The sequence below is a fragment of the Engystomops pustulosus genome, chromosome 7, assembly GCF_040894005.1.
Source record: "Engystomops pustulosus chromosome 7, aEngPut4.maternal, whole genome shotgun sequence".
In the NCBI taxonomy this organism is placed as follows: Eukaryota; Metazoa; Chordata; class Amphibia; order Anura; family Leptodactylidae; genus Engystomops; species Engystomops pustulosus.
Window position 1 is genome coordinate 6,029,943 of NC_092417.1, and position 17,404 is coordinate 6,047,346.

Here is a 17,404-nt window from a genome sequence, read left to right on the forward strand (position 1 = left end):
TCCCTCCTCTATATTCATGTAATGCGCTGGTCCCTCCTCTATAGTCATGTAATGTGCTGGTCCCTCCTCTATAATCATGTAATGTGCAGGTCCCTCCTCTATAATCATGTAATGTGCTGGTCGCTCCTCTATAATCATGTAATGTGCTGGTCCCTCCTCTATAGTCATGTAATGTGCTGGTCCCTCCTCTATATTCATGTAATGTGCTGGTCGCTCCTCTATAATCATGTAATGTGCTGGTCGCTCCTCTATAATCATGTAATGTGCTGGTCCCTCCTCTACAGTCATGTAATGTGCTGGTCGCTCCTCTATAATCATGTAATGTGCTGGTCCCTCCTCTATAGTCATGTAATGTGCTGGTCGCTCCTCTATAGTCATGTAATGTGCTGGTCGCTCCTCTATAATCATGTAATGTGCTGGTCGCTCCTCTATAGTCATGTAATGTGCTGGTCCCTCCTCTACAGTCATGTAATGTGCTGGTCGCTCCTCTATAGTCATGTAATGTGCTGGTCCCTCCTCTACAGTCATGTAATGTGCTGGTCCCTCCTCTATATTCATGTAATGTGCTGGTTGCTCCTCTATACTCATGTAATGCGTTGGTCCCTCCTCTATAGTCATGTAATGCGCTGGTCCCTCCTCTATATTCATGTAATGTGCTAGTCGCTCCTCTATAGTCATGTAATGAGCTGGTCCCTCCTCTATAGTCATGTAATGTGCTGGTCCCTCCTCTATAGTCATGTAATGCGCTGGTCGCTTCTCTACAGTCATGTAATGAGCTGGTCGCTCCTCTATATTCATGTAATGTGCTGGTCCCTCCTCTATATTCATGTAATGCGCTGGTCCCTCCTCTATATTCATGTAATGCGCTGGTCGCTCCTCTATATTCATGTAATGTGCTGGTCCCTCCTCTATATTCATGTAATGCGCTGGTCCCTCCTCTATAGTCATGTAATGTGCTGGTCGCTCCTCTATATTCATGAAATGTGCTGGTCCCTCCTCTATATTCATGTAATGCGCTGGTCCCTCCTCTATATTCATGTAATGCGCTGGTCGCTCCTCTATATTCATGTAATGTGCTGGTCCCTCCTCTATATTCATGTAATGCGCTGGTCCCTCCTCTATAGTCATGTAATGTGCTGGTCGCTCCTCTATATTCATGAAATGTGCTGGTCCCTCCTCTACAGTCATGTAATGTGCTGGTCGCTCCTCTATATTCATGTAATGTGCTGGTCCCTCCTCTATAGTCATGTAATGTGCTGGTCGCTCCTCTATATTCATGAAATGTGCTGGTCCCTCCTCTACAGTCATGTAATGTGCTGGTCGCTCCTCTATATTCATGTAATGTGCTGGTCCCTCCTCTATATTCATGTAATGCGCTGGTCTCTCCTCTATAATCATGTAATGTGCTGGTCCCTCCTCTATATTCATGTAATGCGCTGGTCCCTCCTCTATAGTCATGAAATGTGCTGGTCCCTCCTCTACAGTCATGTAATGTGCTGGTCGCTCCTCTATATTCATGTAATGTGCTGGTCCCTCCTCTATATTCATGTAATGTGCTGGTCCCTCCTCTATATTCATGTAATGCGCTGGTCCCTCCTCTATATTCATGTAATGTGCTGGTCGCTCCTCTATAGTCATGTAATGTGCTGGTCGCTCCTCTATATTCAGGTAATGTGCTGGTCGCTCCTCTATAATCATGTAATGTGCTGGTCGCTCCTCTATAATCATGTAATGCACTGGTCGCTCCTCTATAGTCATGTAAATTTTCTGTGATTTGCATTTGTGAGGTTAATGCGACTGCAGAGATGGAGCCAGCAGCCTCCGGTTCAGTCCGGTCTGTATTTTGCAGAGATATATATTAGGGGGCGGCAGGGCGATGGCGGCCATGAAACAATGACTCTGGTGTTTACATATTTTACATTTTATTAAAAAAAACATTAGACTGTACACATCTGGCAGTGACTGATCATGCACACAGCGCCCCCATAATACTGATACGGTACTGCAACAACAGGAGACGTGGGACACTTGACAACCCCCCCCCCCCCATATATCCGCAGCAGGACACGTATAGGTGCTCACACACGTGCACAGTCACACTCCGAGCTTTGGTCACGCGTGTGCGCGGGCTTGTACATCACGGCTGTTTGCCCCCTGCGTGTAGGAGCCCTGCACTGGCGCCATCTCCTCCAGACGGACCCACGACTTGGCAGTGATCATGTCTGTCTGTATGTACAAGTGGGTTCACATTATTGAAGGGTTAACAGTCGCCCAGTCTGCCCCCGGCTGTGTGTGCCCGGCAGCCATCTTGGCTTAGGTTTTGTGGTATTTGGTCCCATGTGGCAGTGCTGGAGAGGTAGGTGGCCGCCATGATCACAGCCGAAGGAACCATCATGAACCCCTGTCCAAAAACAACATGGCAGTCTGTCTGCGGGTGTGTCCTGGCAGCGCCCCCCGCCCAGCAGGCTCAGACGTCCGAGGCCGGGTCTGCGGGGCCGCCGTTGGGCGTCAGGTTGACGCTGTTGTTGTCCACGTCCATCTTGCCCCCGGCTCGGCAGGGCACGCAGCAGGGTTTGGTGATGTTGCGACCGTACTGGCAGAAGCCGTTGAGCGGGGTCTTCTCCGGCTGTTTGGCACCGGACAGTTTTTCGGACTCTGGGGTGCTGCAGCCCTGGATTTTACTCTTTGCTCTAATTTGGTCCCGCCAGGTGTACAGCGCCAAACACATGGCCGCGAAGAGCGTCAGCGTCAGCAGCACCGTCACCGCCACAAACGGCTTGTAGTAGTTGTGTTCATCGCTGTTGAAGGACGCGCCATTCTCAAAGGCCATGTTACTGTCTCCATTAAAGGCGCCGCGGTGGCTGATCCCCACACCACTGGGGTCCCTGATCCAGTACTGAGCCGCCCGGTACCGGAAGCCATTCTCATTGGCCCAGCACTCGTACAGACCCAGCGTTTCACTCTTCACTATGACAACCAGACTTCCTGCCGGAGTCACCACCGCGTTGTCCAGCGACTGCCCCAGATGTTTCCAGCTGTAGGAGGCGAGAGATGAAAGCGAAGGACAAGGCAGCTCAACGATGGAGTTATACCGCGCCGTGTAGTTATAGGCTAGAGAGAAGAGAAATATACATGAGAGTACAGCCTATCCCTCACCAAAGAGCAGTGACATCACTGAGAATACAGCCTATCCCTCACCAGAGAGCAGTGGTGACATCACTGAGAATACAGCCTATCCCTCACCAGAGAGCAGTGGTGGCATCACTGAGAATACAGCCTATCCATCACTAGAGAGCAGCGGTGATATCACTGAGAATACAGCCTATCCATCACTAGAGAGCAGCGGTGCCATCACTGAGAATACAGCCTATCCATCACTAGAGAGCAGCGGTGATATCACTGAGAATACAGCCTATCCATCACTAGAGAGCAGTGACATCACTGAGAATACAGCCTATCCATCACTAGAGAGCAGCGGTGCCATCACTGAGAATACAGCCTATCCCTCACTAGAGAGCAGCGGTGCCATCACTGAGAATACAGCCTATCCGTCACTAGAGAGCAGCGGTGCCATCACTGAGAATACAGCCTATCCATCACTAGAGAGCAGCGGGCCATCACTGAGAATACAGCCTATCCATCACTGAGAATACAGCCTATCCATCACTGAGAATACAGCCTATCCATCACTAGAGAGCAGTGACATCACTGAGAATACAGCCTATCCATCACTAGAGAGCAGTGACATCACTGAGAATACAGCCTATCCATCACTAGAGAGCAGCGGTGCCATCACTGAGAATACAGCCTATCCATCACTAGAGAGCAGCGGTGCCATCACTGAGAATACAGCCTATCCATCACTAGAGAGCAGCGGTGCCATCACTGAGAATACAGCCTATCCATCACTAGAGAGCAGCGGTGCCATCACTGAGAATACAGCCTATCCATCACTAGAGAGCAGCGGTGTCATCACTGAGAATACAGCCTATCCATCGCTAGAGAGCAGCGGTGTCATCACTGAGAATACAGCCTATCCATCACTAGAGAGCAGCGGTGTCATCACTGAGAATACAACCTATCCATCACTAGAGAGCAGCGGTGCCATCACTGAGAATACAGCCTATCCATCACTAGAGAGCAGCGGTGCCATCACTGAGAATGCAGCCTATCCATCACTAGAGAGCAGCGGTGTCATCACTGAGAATACAGCCTATCCATCACTAGAGAGCAGCGGTGCCATCACTGAGAATGCAGCCTATCCATCACTAGAGAGCAGCGGTGTCATCACTGAGAATACAGCCTATCCATCACTAGAGAGCAGCGGTGTCATCACTGAGAATACAGCCTATCCCTCACTTACCTCTGGTGGGTGGGTTGTCGGCTTCCTGCCCCGGGCGGTGGGCTCTCCCCCTCGCTGTGGGGCTCAGACATGTGGTGTTGGGGTTCCCTTTCTCTATGTCCTGCAGCCAGAGGTCTCTGTGGGTGGGGGAGGTGTTAGTCCGGGTGCTGGGGTATTTGGGGTATATTTGGGGTATGACTTACCGGTCCTCCTGGGGTGCGGGGAGCGGCTGGCAGTCCTGGGTGGGGATGCTCCAGGCGCAGTACGGGTCTCGGGCCAGGACGCACTCGTAGCAGGTCCTGTAGACGCTGCAGTTGGCCAGTGGGACCTGCAGGAGGCCGTCCCTGGAGCCCACGTATAACATCCTCTGCAGGACATATAATGTACAGGGGCGGAGTTACATGCACTGACATTGGCTGATACCAGAGAATAACAGCTCTACAACCACACAATGACCTCTCACCTTGGTGCCGTCCAGCAGGAGGGTCTCCAGCGGCTCCGATACCGGCAGAAGCTTCAACTCCTCAATGATGTGAGACTTGTTACCCCCTTCAACCAGGACGGCCTTTTGTACTGACCCTCTATCTGCAAGACACAGGGGGCAGTTGTCAGTTACACCAGTAGAGGGGGCAGTAATGAAGGGGCAGTTGTCAGTTACACCAGTAGAGGGAAGTAATGATGTGGCAGTTGTCAGTGACACCAGCAGGGGGCAGTAATGATGGGGCAGTTGTCAGTGACACCAGTAGGGGGCAGTAATGATGGAGCAGTTGTCAGTTACACCAGTAGAGGGGGCAGTAATGATGTGGCAGTTGTCAGTTACACCAGTAGAGGGGGCAGTAATGATGTGGCAGTTGTCAGTTACACCAGTAGAGGGGGCAGTAATGATGTGGCAGTTGTCAGTTACACCAGTAGGGGGGGCAGTAATGATGGGGCAGTTGTCAGTGACACCAGTAGAGGGGGCAGTAATGATGGGGCAGTTGTCAGTGACACCAGTAGAGGGGGCAGTAATGATGGGGCAGTTGTCAGTTACACCAGTAGAGGGGGCAGTAATGATGGGGCAGTTGTCAGTGACACCAGTAGAGTGGGCAGTAAAGATGGGGCAGTTGTCAGTGACACCAGCAGGGGGGGCAGTAATGATGGGGCAGTTGTCAGTGACACCAGCAGGGGGGCAGTAATGATGGGGCAGTTGTCAGTTACACCAGTAGAGGGGGCAGTAATGATGGGGTAGTTGTCAGTTACACCAGTAGAGGGCAGTAATGATGTGGCAGTTGTCAGTTACACCAGCAGGGGGCAGTAATGATGGAGCAGTTGTCAGTTACACCAGTAGAGGGGGCAGTAATGATGTGGCAGTTGTCAGTTACACCAGTAGAGGGGGCAGTAATGATGGGGCAGTTGTCAGTGACACCAGTAGAGGGGGCAGTAATGATGGGGCAGTTGTCAGTGACACCAGTAGAGGGGGCAGTAATGATGGGGCAGTTGTCAGTTACACCAGTAGAGGGGGCAGTAATGATGGGGCAGTTGTCAGTGACACCAGTAGAGTGGGCAGTAAAGATGGGGCAGTTGTCAGTGACACCAGCAGGGGGGGGCAGTAATGATGGGGCAGTTGTCAGTGACACCAGCAGGGGGGCAGTAATGATGGGGCAGTTGTCAGTTACACCAGTAGAGGGGGCAGTAATGATGGGGTAGTTGTCAGTTACACCAGTAGAGGGGGCAGTAATGATGTGGCAGTTGTCAGTTACACCAGTAGGGGGGGCAGTAATGATGGGGCAGTTGTCAGTGACACCAGCAGGGGGGGCAGTAATGATGGGGTAGTTGTCAGTTACACCAGTAGAGGGCAGTAATGATGTGGCAGTTGTCAGTTACACCAGTAGAGGGGGCAGTAATGATGTGGCAGTTGTCAGTTACACCAGTAGAGGGGGCAGTAATGATGGGGCAGTTGTCAGTGACACCAGCAGGGGGGGCAGTAATGATGTGGCAGTTGTCAGTTACACCAGTAGAGGGGGCAGTAATGATGGGGCAGTTGTCAGTTACACCAGTAGAGGGCAGTAATGATGGGGCAGTTGTCAGTTACACCAGTAGAGGGGGCAGTAATGATGGGGCAGTTGTCAGTGACACCAGCAGGGGGGGCAGTAATGATGTGGCAGTTGTCAGTTACACCAGTAGAGGGGGCAGTAATGATGGGGCAGTTGTCAGTTACACCAGTAGAGGGGGCAGTAATGATGGGGCAGCTGTCAGTGACACCAGCAGGGGGGGCAGTAATGATGGGGCAGTTGTCAGTGACACCAGCAGGGGGGGCAGTAATGATGTGGCAGTTGTCAGTTACACCAGTAGAGGGGGCAGTAATGATGGGGCAGTTGTCAGTTACACCAGTAGAGGGGGCAGTAATGATGGGGCAGTTGTCAGTGACACCAGCAGGGGGGGCAGTAATGATGTGGCAGTTGTCAGTTACACCAGTAGAGGGGGCAGTAATGATGGGGCAGTTGTCAGTTACACCAGTAGAGGGGGCAGTAATGATGGGGCAGCTGTCAGTGACACCAGCAGGGGGCGCTTACCTGTGCCCAGGTACAGTACAGTGTAGAGTTCCCCTGATAGGGCCCGTACAGAGTCGATGGCGATGCGGGTGTAGCTGACGGACTGCTGGATCAGTAGGGGGCGCTTATCCGCGGGATGGACCTTCTCATCCATCAGGAAATGATCCTTCATGAAGTTGAGGTCCGTGTCTGAAAACTTCCCAGAGGAGCACTGGACGAAGGAGAAGAGGAGACAGTAAGGAGCCGATCCCTACAGCAGCACAGAGGATTACAGGACAGGGCCACTCACACTGCCAGGCCGGGGGCTGGACACGGGGCCTGTGTATCGGGTCCATTTGGAGCTCTCCTTGTTCTGTTCCTTGTAGTGACCATTGAAAGCCGCCTCAATGTCTGACAGCCTGAAGGAGCAGACAGCGGAGCTACTGGAGCCACCTACCTGCCTGCAGGAGACATGACCAGAGGGGTAGGTATCACACATCACAGGCTTAGATACACCACAACAACAGACAGTGTCACACCCCTATGTACAAGAATATAACTACTATAATACTGCCCCCTATGTACAAGAATGTAACTACTATAATACTGCCCCTATGTACAAGAATATAACTACTATAATACTGCCCCCTATGTACAAGAATATAACTACTATAATACTGCCCCCTATGTACAAGAATATAACTACTATAATACTGCCCCCTATGTACAAGAGCCTAACTACTATAATACTGCCCCCTATGTACAGGAATGTAACTACTATAATACTGCCCCTATGTACAAGAATATAACTACTATAATACTGCCCCCTATGTACAAGGATATAACTACTATAATACTGCCCCCTATGTACAAGAATATAACTACTATAATACTGCCCCCTATGTACAAGAATATAACTACTATAATACTGCCCCCTATGTACAAGAATATAACTACTATAATACTGCCCCCTATGTACAGGAATATAACTACTATAATACTGCCCCCTATGTACAGGAATATACTTACTGTAATACTGCCCCCTATGTACAGGAATATAACTACTATAATCCTGCCCCCTATGTACAGGAATATAACTACTATAATACTGCCCCCTATGTACAGGAATATAACTACTATAATACTGTCCCCTATGTACAAGAATATAACTACTATAATACTGCCCCCTATGTACAAGAATGTAACTACTATAATACTGCCCCTATGTACAAGAATATAACTACTATAATACTGCCCCCTATGTACAAGAATATAGCTATATAATACTGTCCCCTATGTACAGGAATATAACTACTATAATACTGCCCCCTATGTACAAGAATATAACTACTATAATACTGCCCCCTATGTACAAGAATATAACTACTATAATACTGCCCCTATGTACAAGAATATAACTACTATAATACTGCCCCCTATGTACAGGAATATAACTACTATAATACTGCCCCCTATGTACAGGAATATAACTACTATAATACTGCCCCCTATGTACAAGAATATAACTACTATAATACTGCTCCCTATGTACAGGAATATAACTACTATAATACTGCCCCCTATGTACAAGAATATAACTACTATAATACTGCCCCCTATGTACAAGAATATAACTACTATAATACTGCCCCCTATGTACAGGAATATAACTACTATAATACTGCCCCCTATGTACAGGAATATAACTACTATAATACTGCCCCCTATGTACAAGAATATAACTACTATAATACTGCCCCCTATGTACAGGAATATAACTACTATAATACTGCCCCCTATGTACAAGAATATAACTACTATAATACTGCCCCCTATGTACAGGAATATAACTACTATAATACTGCCCCTATGTACAGGAATATAACTACTATAATACTGCCCCCTATGTACAAGAATATAACTACTATAATACTGCCCCCTATGTACAAGAATATAACTACTATAATACTGCCCCCTATGTACAGGAATATAACTACTATAATACTGCCCCCTATGTACAAGAATATAACTACTATAATACTGCCCCCTATGTACAAGAGTATAACTACTATAATACTGCCCCCTATGTACAGGAATATAACTACTATAATACTGCCCCCTATGTACAGGAATATAACTACTATAATACTGCCCCCTATGTACAAGAATATAACTACTATAATACTGCCCCCTATGTACAAGAATATAACTACTATAATACTGCCCCCTATGTACAGGAATATAACTACTATAATACTGCCCCTATGTACAAGAATATAACTACTATAATACTGCCCCCTATGTACAAGAATATAACTACTATAATACTGCCCCCTATGTACAAGAATATAACTACTATAATACTGCCCCCTATGTACAAGAATATAACTACTATAATACTGCCCCCTATGTACAGGAATATAACTACTATAATACTGCCCCCTATATACAAGAATATAACTACTATAATACTGCCCCCTATGTACAAGAATATAACTACTATAATACTGCCCCCTATGTACAAGAATATAACTACTATAATACTGCCCCCTATGTACAAGAATATAACTACTATAATACTGCCCCTATGTACAGGACTATAACTACTATAATACTGCCCCCTATGTACAAGAATATAACTACTATAATACTGCCCCCTATGTACAGGAATATAACTACTATAATACTGCCCCCTATGTACAAGAATATAACTACTATAATACTGCCCCCTATGTACAGGAATATAACTACTATAATACTGCCCCCTATGTACAGGAATATAACTACTATAATACTGCCCCCTATGTACAAGAATATAACTACTATAATACTGCTCCCTATGTACAAGAATATAACTATTATAATACTGTTCCCTATGTACAAGAATATAACTACTATAATACTGCCCCCTATGTACAAGAATATAACTACTATAATACTGCCCCCTATGTACAGGAATATAACTACTATAATACTGCCCCCTATGTACAGGAATATAACTACTATAATACTGCCCCCTATGTACAAGAATATAACTACTATAATACTGCCCCCTATGTACAAGAATATAACTACTATAATACTGCCCCTATGTACAGGACTATAACTACTATAATACTGCCCCCTATGTACAAGAATATAACTACTATAATACTGCCCCCTATGTACAGGAATATAACTACTATAATACTGCCCCCTATGTATAGGAATATAACTACTATAATACTTCCCCCTATGTACAAGAATATAACTACTATAATACTGCCCCTATGTACAAGAATATAACTACTATAATACTGCCCCCTATGTACAAGAATATAACTACTATAATACTGCCCCCTATGTACAAGAATATAACTACTATAATACTGCCCCCTATGTACAAGAATATAACTACTATAATACTGCCCCCTATGTACAAGAATATAACTACTATAATACTGCCCCCTATAGGGCACTCACCACTGGGAGCTGAACACCCCGTAGAACACGGCCTCTTTTGGGTGGTCTGGGTTGAGCAGCGCCACGTGACGTATCACATTAAAGGGGAAGTTGTCCTGGTGTTGGCAGACGAGTTGTGATTTCAGGAACGTTGTCCATTTCTTCTGTAGGACTTTGTCTCCTCCAACGTCATCCTGAAAATATATATATGAGATGTAACACATGGAGGGGGAGACCAACCCCCCCGGCCCCCCATGTCTGGTGTAGTTAGTATTGCGGTATAATCACCTGGTACCCCCCCCCCCCCCCCGGCCCCCCATGTCTGGTGTAGTTAGTATTGCGGTATAATCACCTTGTACCCCCCGGCCCCCCATGTCTGGTGTAGTTAGTATTGCGGTATAATCACCTTGTACCCCCCCCCCCATGTTTGGTGTAGTTAGTATTGCGGTATAATCACCTTGTACCCCCCGGCCCCCCATGTCTGGTGTAGTTAGTATTGCGGTATAATCACCTTGTCCCCCCCCGGCCCCCCATGTCTGGTGTAGTTAGTATTGCGGTATTATCACCTTGTACCCCCCGGCCCCCCATGTCTGGTGTAGTCAGTATTGCGGTATTATCACCTTGTACCCCCGGCCCCCCATGTCTGGTGTAGTTAGTATTGCGGTATAATCACCTTGTACCCCCGGCCCCCCATGTCTGGTGTAGTTAGTATTGCGGTATAATCACCTTGTACCCCCCGGCCCCCCATGTCTGGTGTAGTTAGTATTGCGGTATAATCACCTTGTACCCCCCCCCCCCGGCCCCCCATGTCTGGTGTAGTTAGTATTGCGGTATTATCACCTTGTACCCCCCGGCCCCCCATGTCTGGTGTAGTTAGTATTGCGGTATAATCACCTTGTACCCCCCGGCCCCCCATGTCTGGTGTAGTTAGTATTGCGGTATAATCACCTTGTACCCCCGGCCCCCCATGTCTGGTGTAGTTAGTATTGCGGTATAATCACCTTGTACCCCCGGCCCCCCATGTCTGGTGTAGTTAGTATTGCGGTATTATCACCTTGTACCCCCCCCCCCGGCCCCCCATGTCTGGTGTAGTTAGTATTGCGGTATTATCACCTTGTACCCCCCGGCCCCCCATGTCTGGTGTAGTTAGTATTGCGGTATAATCACCTTGTACCCCCCCCCCCGGCCCCCCATGTCTGGTGTAGTTAGTATTGCGGTATAATCACCTTGTACCCCCGGCCCCCCATGTCTGGTGTAGTTAGTATTGCGGTATAATCACCTTGTACCCCCGGCCCCCCATGTCTGGTGTAGTTAGTATTGCGGTATTATCACCTTGTACCCCCCCCCCCCGGCCCCCCATGTCTGGTGTAGTTAGTATTGCGGTATTATCACCTTGTACCCCCCGGCCCCCCCATGTCTGGTGTAGTTAGTATTGCGGTATTATCACCTTGTACCCCCCGACCCCCCATGTCTGGTGTAGTTAGTATTGCGGTATTATCACCTTGTACCCCCCCCCCGGCCCCCTATGTCTGGTGTAGTTAGTATTGCGGTATAATCACCTGGTACCCCCTGACCCCCCATGTCTGGTGTAGTTAGTATTGCGGTATAATCACCTTGTACCCCCCGGCCCCCCATGTCTGGTGTAGTTAGTATTGCGGTATAATCACCTTGTACCCCCCGGCCCCCCATGTCTGGTGTAGTTAGTATTGCGGTATAATCACCTTGTACCCCCCGGCCCCCCATGTCTGGTGTAGTTAGTATTGCGGTATTATCACCTTGTACCCCCCCCCCCCCCGGCCCCCTATGTCTGGTGTAGTTAGTATTGCGGTATAATCACCTTGTACCCCCCGGCCCCCCATGTCTGGTGTAGTTAGTATTGCGGTATAATCACCTTGTACCCCCCGGCCCCCCATTTCTGGTGTAGTTAGTATTGCGGTATAATCACCTTGTCCCCCCCCGGCCCCCCATGTCTGGTGTAGTTAGTATTGCGGTATAATCACCTGGTACCCCCCGGCCCCCCATGTCTGGTGTAGTTAGTATTGCGGTATAATCACCTGGTACCCCCCGGCCCCCCATGTCTGGTGTAGTTAGTATTGCGGTATAATCACCTTGTACCCCCCGGCCCCCCATGTCTGGTGTAGTTAGTATTGCGGTATAATCACCTGGTACCCCCCGGCCCCCCATGTCTGGTGTAGTTAGTATTGCGGTATAATCACCTTGTACCCCCCGGCCCCCCATGTCTGGTGTAGTTAGTATTGCGGTATAATCACCTGGTACCCCCCGGCCCCCCATGTCTGGTGTAGTTAGTATTGCGGTATTATCACCTTGCACACTCGGGCCCCCCATGTCTGGTGTAGTTAGTATTGCGGTATTATCACCTTGTACCCCCCCCCCGGCCCCCCATGTCTGGTGTAGTTAGTATTGCGGTATTATCACCTTGTACCCCCAGGCCCCCCCATGTCTGGTGTAGTTAGTATTGCGGTATAATCACCTTGTACCCCCCGGCCCCCCATGTCTGGTGTAGTTAGTATTGCGGTATTATCACCTTGTACCCCCCCCCCCCCCCCCGGCCCCCCATGTCTGGTGTAGTTAGTATTGCGGTATAATCACCTTGTACCCCCCGGCCCCCCATGTCTGGTGTAGTTAGTATTGCGGTATAATCACCTGGTACCCCCCGGCCCCCATGTCTGGTGTAGTTAGTATTGCGGTATAATCACCTTGTACCCCCCGGCCCCCCATGTCTGGTGTAGTTAGTATTGCGGTATAATCACCTGGTACCCCCCGGCCCCCCATGTCTGGTGTAGTTAGTATTGCGGTATAATCACCTTGTACCCCCCGGCCCCCCATGTCTGGTGTAGTTAGTATTGCGGTATAATCACCTGGTACCCCCCGGCCCCCCATGTCTGGTGTAGTTAGTATTGCGGTATTATCACCTTGCACACTCGGGCCCCCCATGTCTGGTGTAGTTAGTATTGCGGTATTATCACCTTGTACCCCCCCCCCGGCCCCCCATGTCTGGTGTAGTTAGTATTGCGGTATTATCACCTTGTACCCCCAGGCCCCCCCATGTCTGGTGTAGTTAGTATTGCGGTATAATCACCTTGTACCCCCCGGCCCCCCATGTCTGGTGTAGTTAGTATTGCGGTATTATCACCTTGTACCCCCCCCCCCCCCCGGCCCCCATGTCTGGTGTAGTTAGTATTGCGGTATTATCACCTTGTACCCCCCGGCCCCCCATGTCTGGTGTAGTTAGTATTGCGGTATTATCACCTTGTACCCCCGACCCCCCATGTCTGGTGTAGTTAGTATTGCGGTATTATCACCTTGCACACTCGGGCCCCCCATGTCTGGTGTAGTTAGTATTGCGGTATTATCACCTTGTACCCCCCGGCCCCCCATGTCTGGTGTAGTTAGTATTGCGGTATTATCACCTTGCACACTCGGGCCACCCTGGACACCGTCACTTTATCAAAGAAGTCAAACTCTTTCCCAGTCTCTTCAAAGAAGATGTAGACCCTTCCAGCCGAGTCCGGGGGCTGCATGTAGAAGGACCCCGCAAAGGAGGCATCCGCTGCCGGAAGGGGAGAATTCACACATTATAATCCTGGGGTTAGAGGCCCCCCATAACCCGGGACATCACACATTATAATCCTGGGGTGAGAGGCCCCCCATAACCCGGGACATCACACATTATAATCCTGGGGTTAGAGGCCCCCCATAACCCAGGACATCACACATTATTAGCCTGGGGTTAGAGGCCCCCCATAGCCCGGGGTATCACACATTATAATCCTGGGGTGAGAGGCCCCCCATAGCCCGGGACATCACACATTATACTCCTGGGTTTAGAGGCCCCCCATAACCCGGGACATCACACATTATAATCCTGGGGTGAGAGGCCCCCCATAACCCGGGGTTTCACACATTATAATCCTGGGGTTAGAGGCCCCCCATAACCCGGGACATCACACATTATAATCCTGGGGTTAGAGGCCCCCCATAGCCCGGGGTATCACACATTATAATCCTGGGGTGAGAGGCCCCCCATAACCCGGGACATCACACATTATACTCCTGGGTTTAGAGGCCCCCCATAACCCGGGACATCACACATTATAATCCTGGGGTGAGAGGCCCCCCATAACCCGGGGTATCACACATTATAATCCTGGGGTTAGAGGCTCCTCATAACCCGGGACATCACACATTATAATCCTGGGGTGAGAGGACCCCCATAACCCGGGACATCACACATTATAATCCTGGGGTGAGAGGACCCCCATAACCCGGGGTATCACACATTATAATCCTGGGGTTAGAGGCCCCCCATAACCCGGGGTATCACACATTATAATCCTGGGGTTAGAGGCCCCCCATAACCCAGGACATCACACATTATTAGCCTGGGGTTAGAGGCCCCCCATAACCCGGGACATCACACATTATAATCCTGGGGTTGGAGGCCCCCCATAACCCGGGACATCACACATTATAATCCTGGGGTGAGAGGCCCCCCATAACCCGAGACATCACACATTATAATCCTGGGGTGAGAGGCCCCCCATAACCCGGGACATCACACATTATAATCCTGGGGTTAGAGGCTCCCCATAACCCGGGACATCACACATTATAATCCTGGGGTGAGAGGCCCCCCATAACCCGGGACATCACACATTATAATCCTGAGGTTAGAGGCCCCCCATAACCCGGGACATCACACATTATAATCCTGGGGTGAGAGGACCCCCATAACCCGGGGTATCACACATTATAATCCTGGGGTTAGAGGCCCCCCATAACCCGGGGTATCACACATTATAATCCTGGGGTTAGAGGCTCCCCATAACCCGGGGTATCACACATTATAATCCTGGGGTTAGAGGCCCCCCATAACCTGGGACATCACACATTATAATCCTGGGGTGAGAGGCCCCCCATAACCCGGGACATCACACATTATAATCCTGGGGTGAGAGGCCCCCCATAACCCGGGACATCACACATTATAATCCTGGGGTTGGAGGCCCCCCATAACCCGGGACATCACACATTATAATCCTGGGGTTAGAGGCCCCCCATAACCCAGGACATCACACATTATAATCCTGGGGTTAGAGGCCCCCCATAACCCAGGACATCACACATTATTAGCCTGGGGTTAGAGGCCCCCCATAACCCGGGACATCACACATTATAATCCTGGGGTGAGAGGCCCCCCATAACCCGGGACATCACACATTATAATCCTGGGGTGAGAGGCCCCCCATAACCCGGGACATCACACATTATAATCCTGGGGTTGGAGGCCCCCCATAACCCGGGACATCACACATTATAATCCTGGGGTGAGAGGCCCCCCATAACCCGAGACATCACACATTATAATTCTGGGGTGAGAGGCCCCCCATAACCCGGGACATCACACATTATAATCCTGGGGTTGGAGGCCCCCATAGCCCGGGGTATCACACATTATAATCCTGGGGTGAGAGGCCCCCCATAACCCGGGACATCACACATTATAATCCTGGGGTTGGAGGCCCCCCATAGCCCGGGGTATCACACATTATAATCCTGGGGTGAGAGGACCCCCATAACCCGGGGTATCACACATTATAATCCTGGGGTGAGAGGCCCCCCATAACCCGGGACATCACACATTATAATCCTGGGGTTGGAGGCCCCCCATAGCCCGGGGTATCACACATTATAATCCTGGGGTGAGAGGCCCCCCATAACCCGGAACATCACACATTATAATCCTGGGGTTGGAGGCCCCCCATAGCCCGGGGTATCACACATTATAATCCTGGGGTGAGAGGACCCCCATAACCCGGAACATCACACATTATAATCCTGGGGTTGGAGGCCCCCCATAGCCCGGGGTATCACACATTATAATCCTGGGGTGAGAGGACCCCCATAACCCGGAACATCACACATTATAATCCTGGGGTTGGAGGCCCCCCATAGCCCGGGGTATCACACATTATAATCCTGGGGTGAGAGGACCCCCATAGCCCGGGGTATCACATATCTTACAGTGCAGCCAGCCCAGGGAGGCGTCAGTCTTCAGGGAGGGTCGGACCCCCAGACTCCGCAGGATGATCGGCTCGCTCCCCATGAAGTTGTTCATGGTCCCGGTGTATAACTCGCCGTCTGCAGGGAGAGGAGAGGGAGGGCGTCACAGCTGAGGTTTGGGGGATTGATGAGACCCCAGGCAGGTCCCGGGCGGCTACTTACCCACCATGACCCCCGTGTGCGTGTGCTGGGGATCGAAGGGCGACTGTCCCTTCCCGTCCACCGTCACCGTCTCGTTCTTGTGATTGAGCAGTAAGGAAAAGGTCTTCAGGTCCTGAAATCCATAAACAGATTGTGAGCTCCTGGGGTCAGAGACCGGATACGACGGGGGCGGCGGAGGCGTAATCTCCTTATTATCCTCCCTCCCGCATAATTATAGGAGGCGAGTAACTCCATAATCTCCGCACATTACATCTGGGACCAGCTGCTGCTCTCTGTTATCAGCCCCTCCATCCACCCCCCTGTACTCACCACATACGTGCAGTTGGGGCTGAAGGCGTTGGTCCCGCAGACGTACAAGTGGGAGGAGTTTATTTGTAGCAGAACACGGATAAAGTTTAAACATTCCGCCTGAGTAATAGAAGAGAGAACAGGAAGTCGTGTATTTCCCAGTATACGGCCTCTAGGTGTCGCTGTTACTCCATAAGTATTCATTCTCCATGCTGACCTCTAGGGGTCACCGTTATCCCTGCGACCGCGTACAATACGCACTCACTCCAGGCGATACGTATGACATCATCACATGACATCATCACATGACTATACGTTGGTAAACCCCCCTGGCTCCGCCTCTCACCTGTTTTCGTGCCTTGGATTTACAATTCTCAATTTGATCCGGTTTGGAAGCCCATGAGATCTAGAAAGAGAGAAAGTGAGTGATTATTACTGCTACCTCCAGAGACACAGGACCCCCGAGACACAGGACCCCCCAGGAAGGAGACACAGGACCCCCCCAGGAGAGGAGACACAGGAACCCCCCAGGAGATGGGACACAGGACCCCCCAGGAGATGGGACACAGGACCCCCC

The 17,404-nt window shown here is 50.0% G+C and overlaps 1 protein-coding gene across 5 annotated transcripts in view; it reads right to left on the reverse strand.

Annotated features, from left to right (window-relative positions):
- Window positions 1–1,927: 1,927 nt before the first annotated feature.
- SEMA4A (semaphorin 4A) overlaps window positions 1,928–17,404 on the reverse strand; it is a 58,463-nt gene continuing 42,986 nt past the window's right edge. For all 5 annotated transcript variants that reach the window (XM_072114529.1, XM_072114527.1, XM_072114525.1 and 2 more), the window contains exons 4-15: window positions 17,174–17,233; window positions 16,849–16,947; window positions 16,540–16,651; window positions 16,339–16,455; window positions 13,725–13,864; window positions 10,315–10,487; window positions 7,163–7,313; window positions 6,895–7,084; window positions 4,806–4,927; window positions 4,546–4,709; window positions 4,364–4,479; window positions 1,928–3,111 (exon numbers count right to left, since the gene is read on the reverse strand). In XM_072114529.1, the coding sequence (XP_071970630.1) occupies window positions 2,468–3,111; window positions 4,364–4,479; window positions 4,546–4,709; window positions 4,806–4,927; window positions 6,895–7,084; window positions 7,163–7,313; window positions 10,315–10,487; window positions 13,725–13,864; window positions 16,339–16,455; window positions 16,540–16,651; window positions 16,849–16,947; window positions 17,174–17,233 (2,088 nt within the window). In that variant the 3' untranslated portion in view covers window positions 1,928–2,467. The remainder of the gene's footprint in view (window positions 3,112–4,363; window positions 4,480–4,545; window positions 4,710–4,805; window positions 4,928–6,894; window positions 7,085–7,162; window positions 7,314–10,314; window positions 10,488–13,724; window positions 13,865–16,338; window positions 16,456–16,539; window positions 16,652–16,848; window positions 16,948–17,173; window positions 17,234–17,404) is intronic.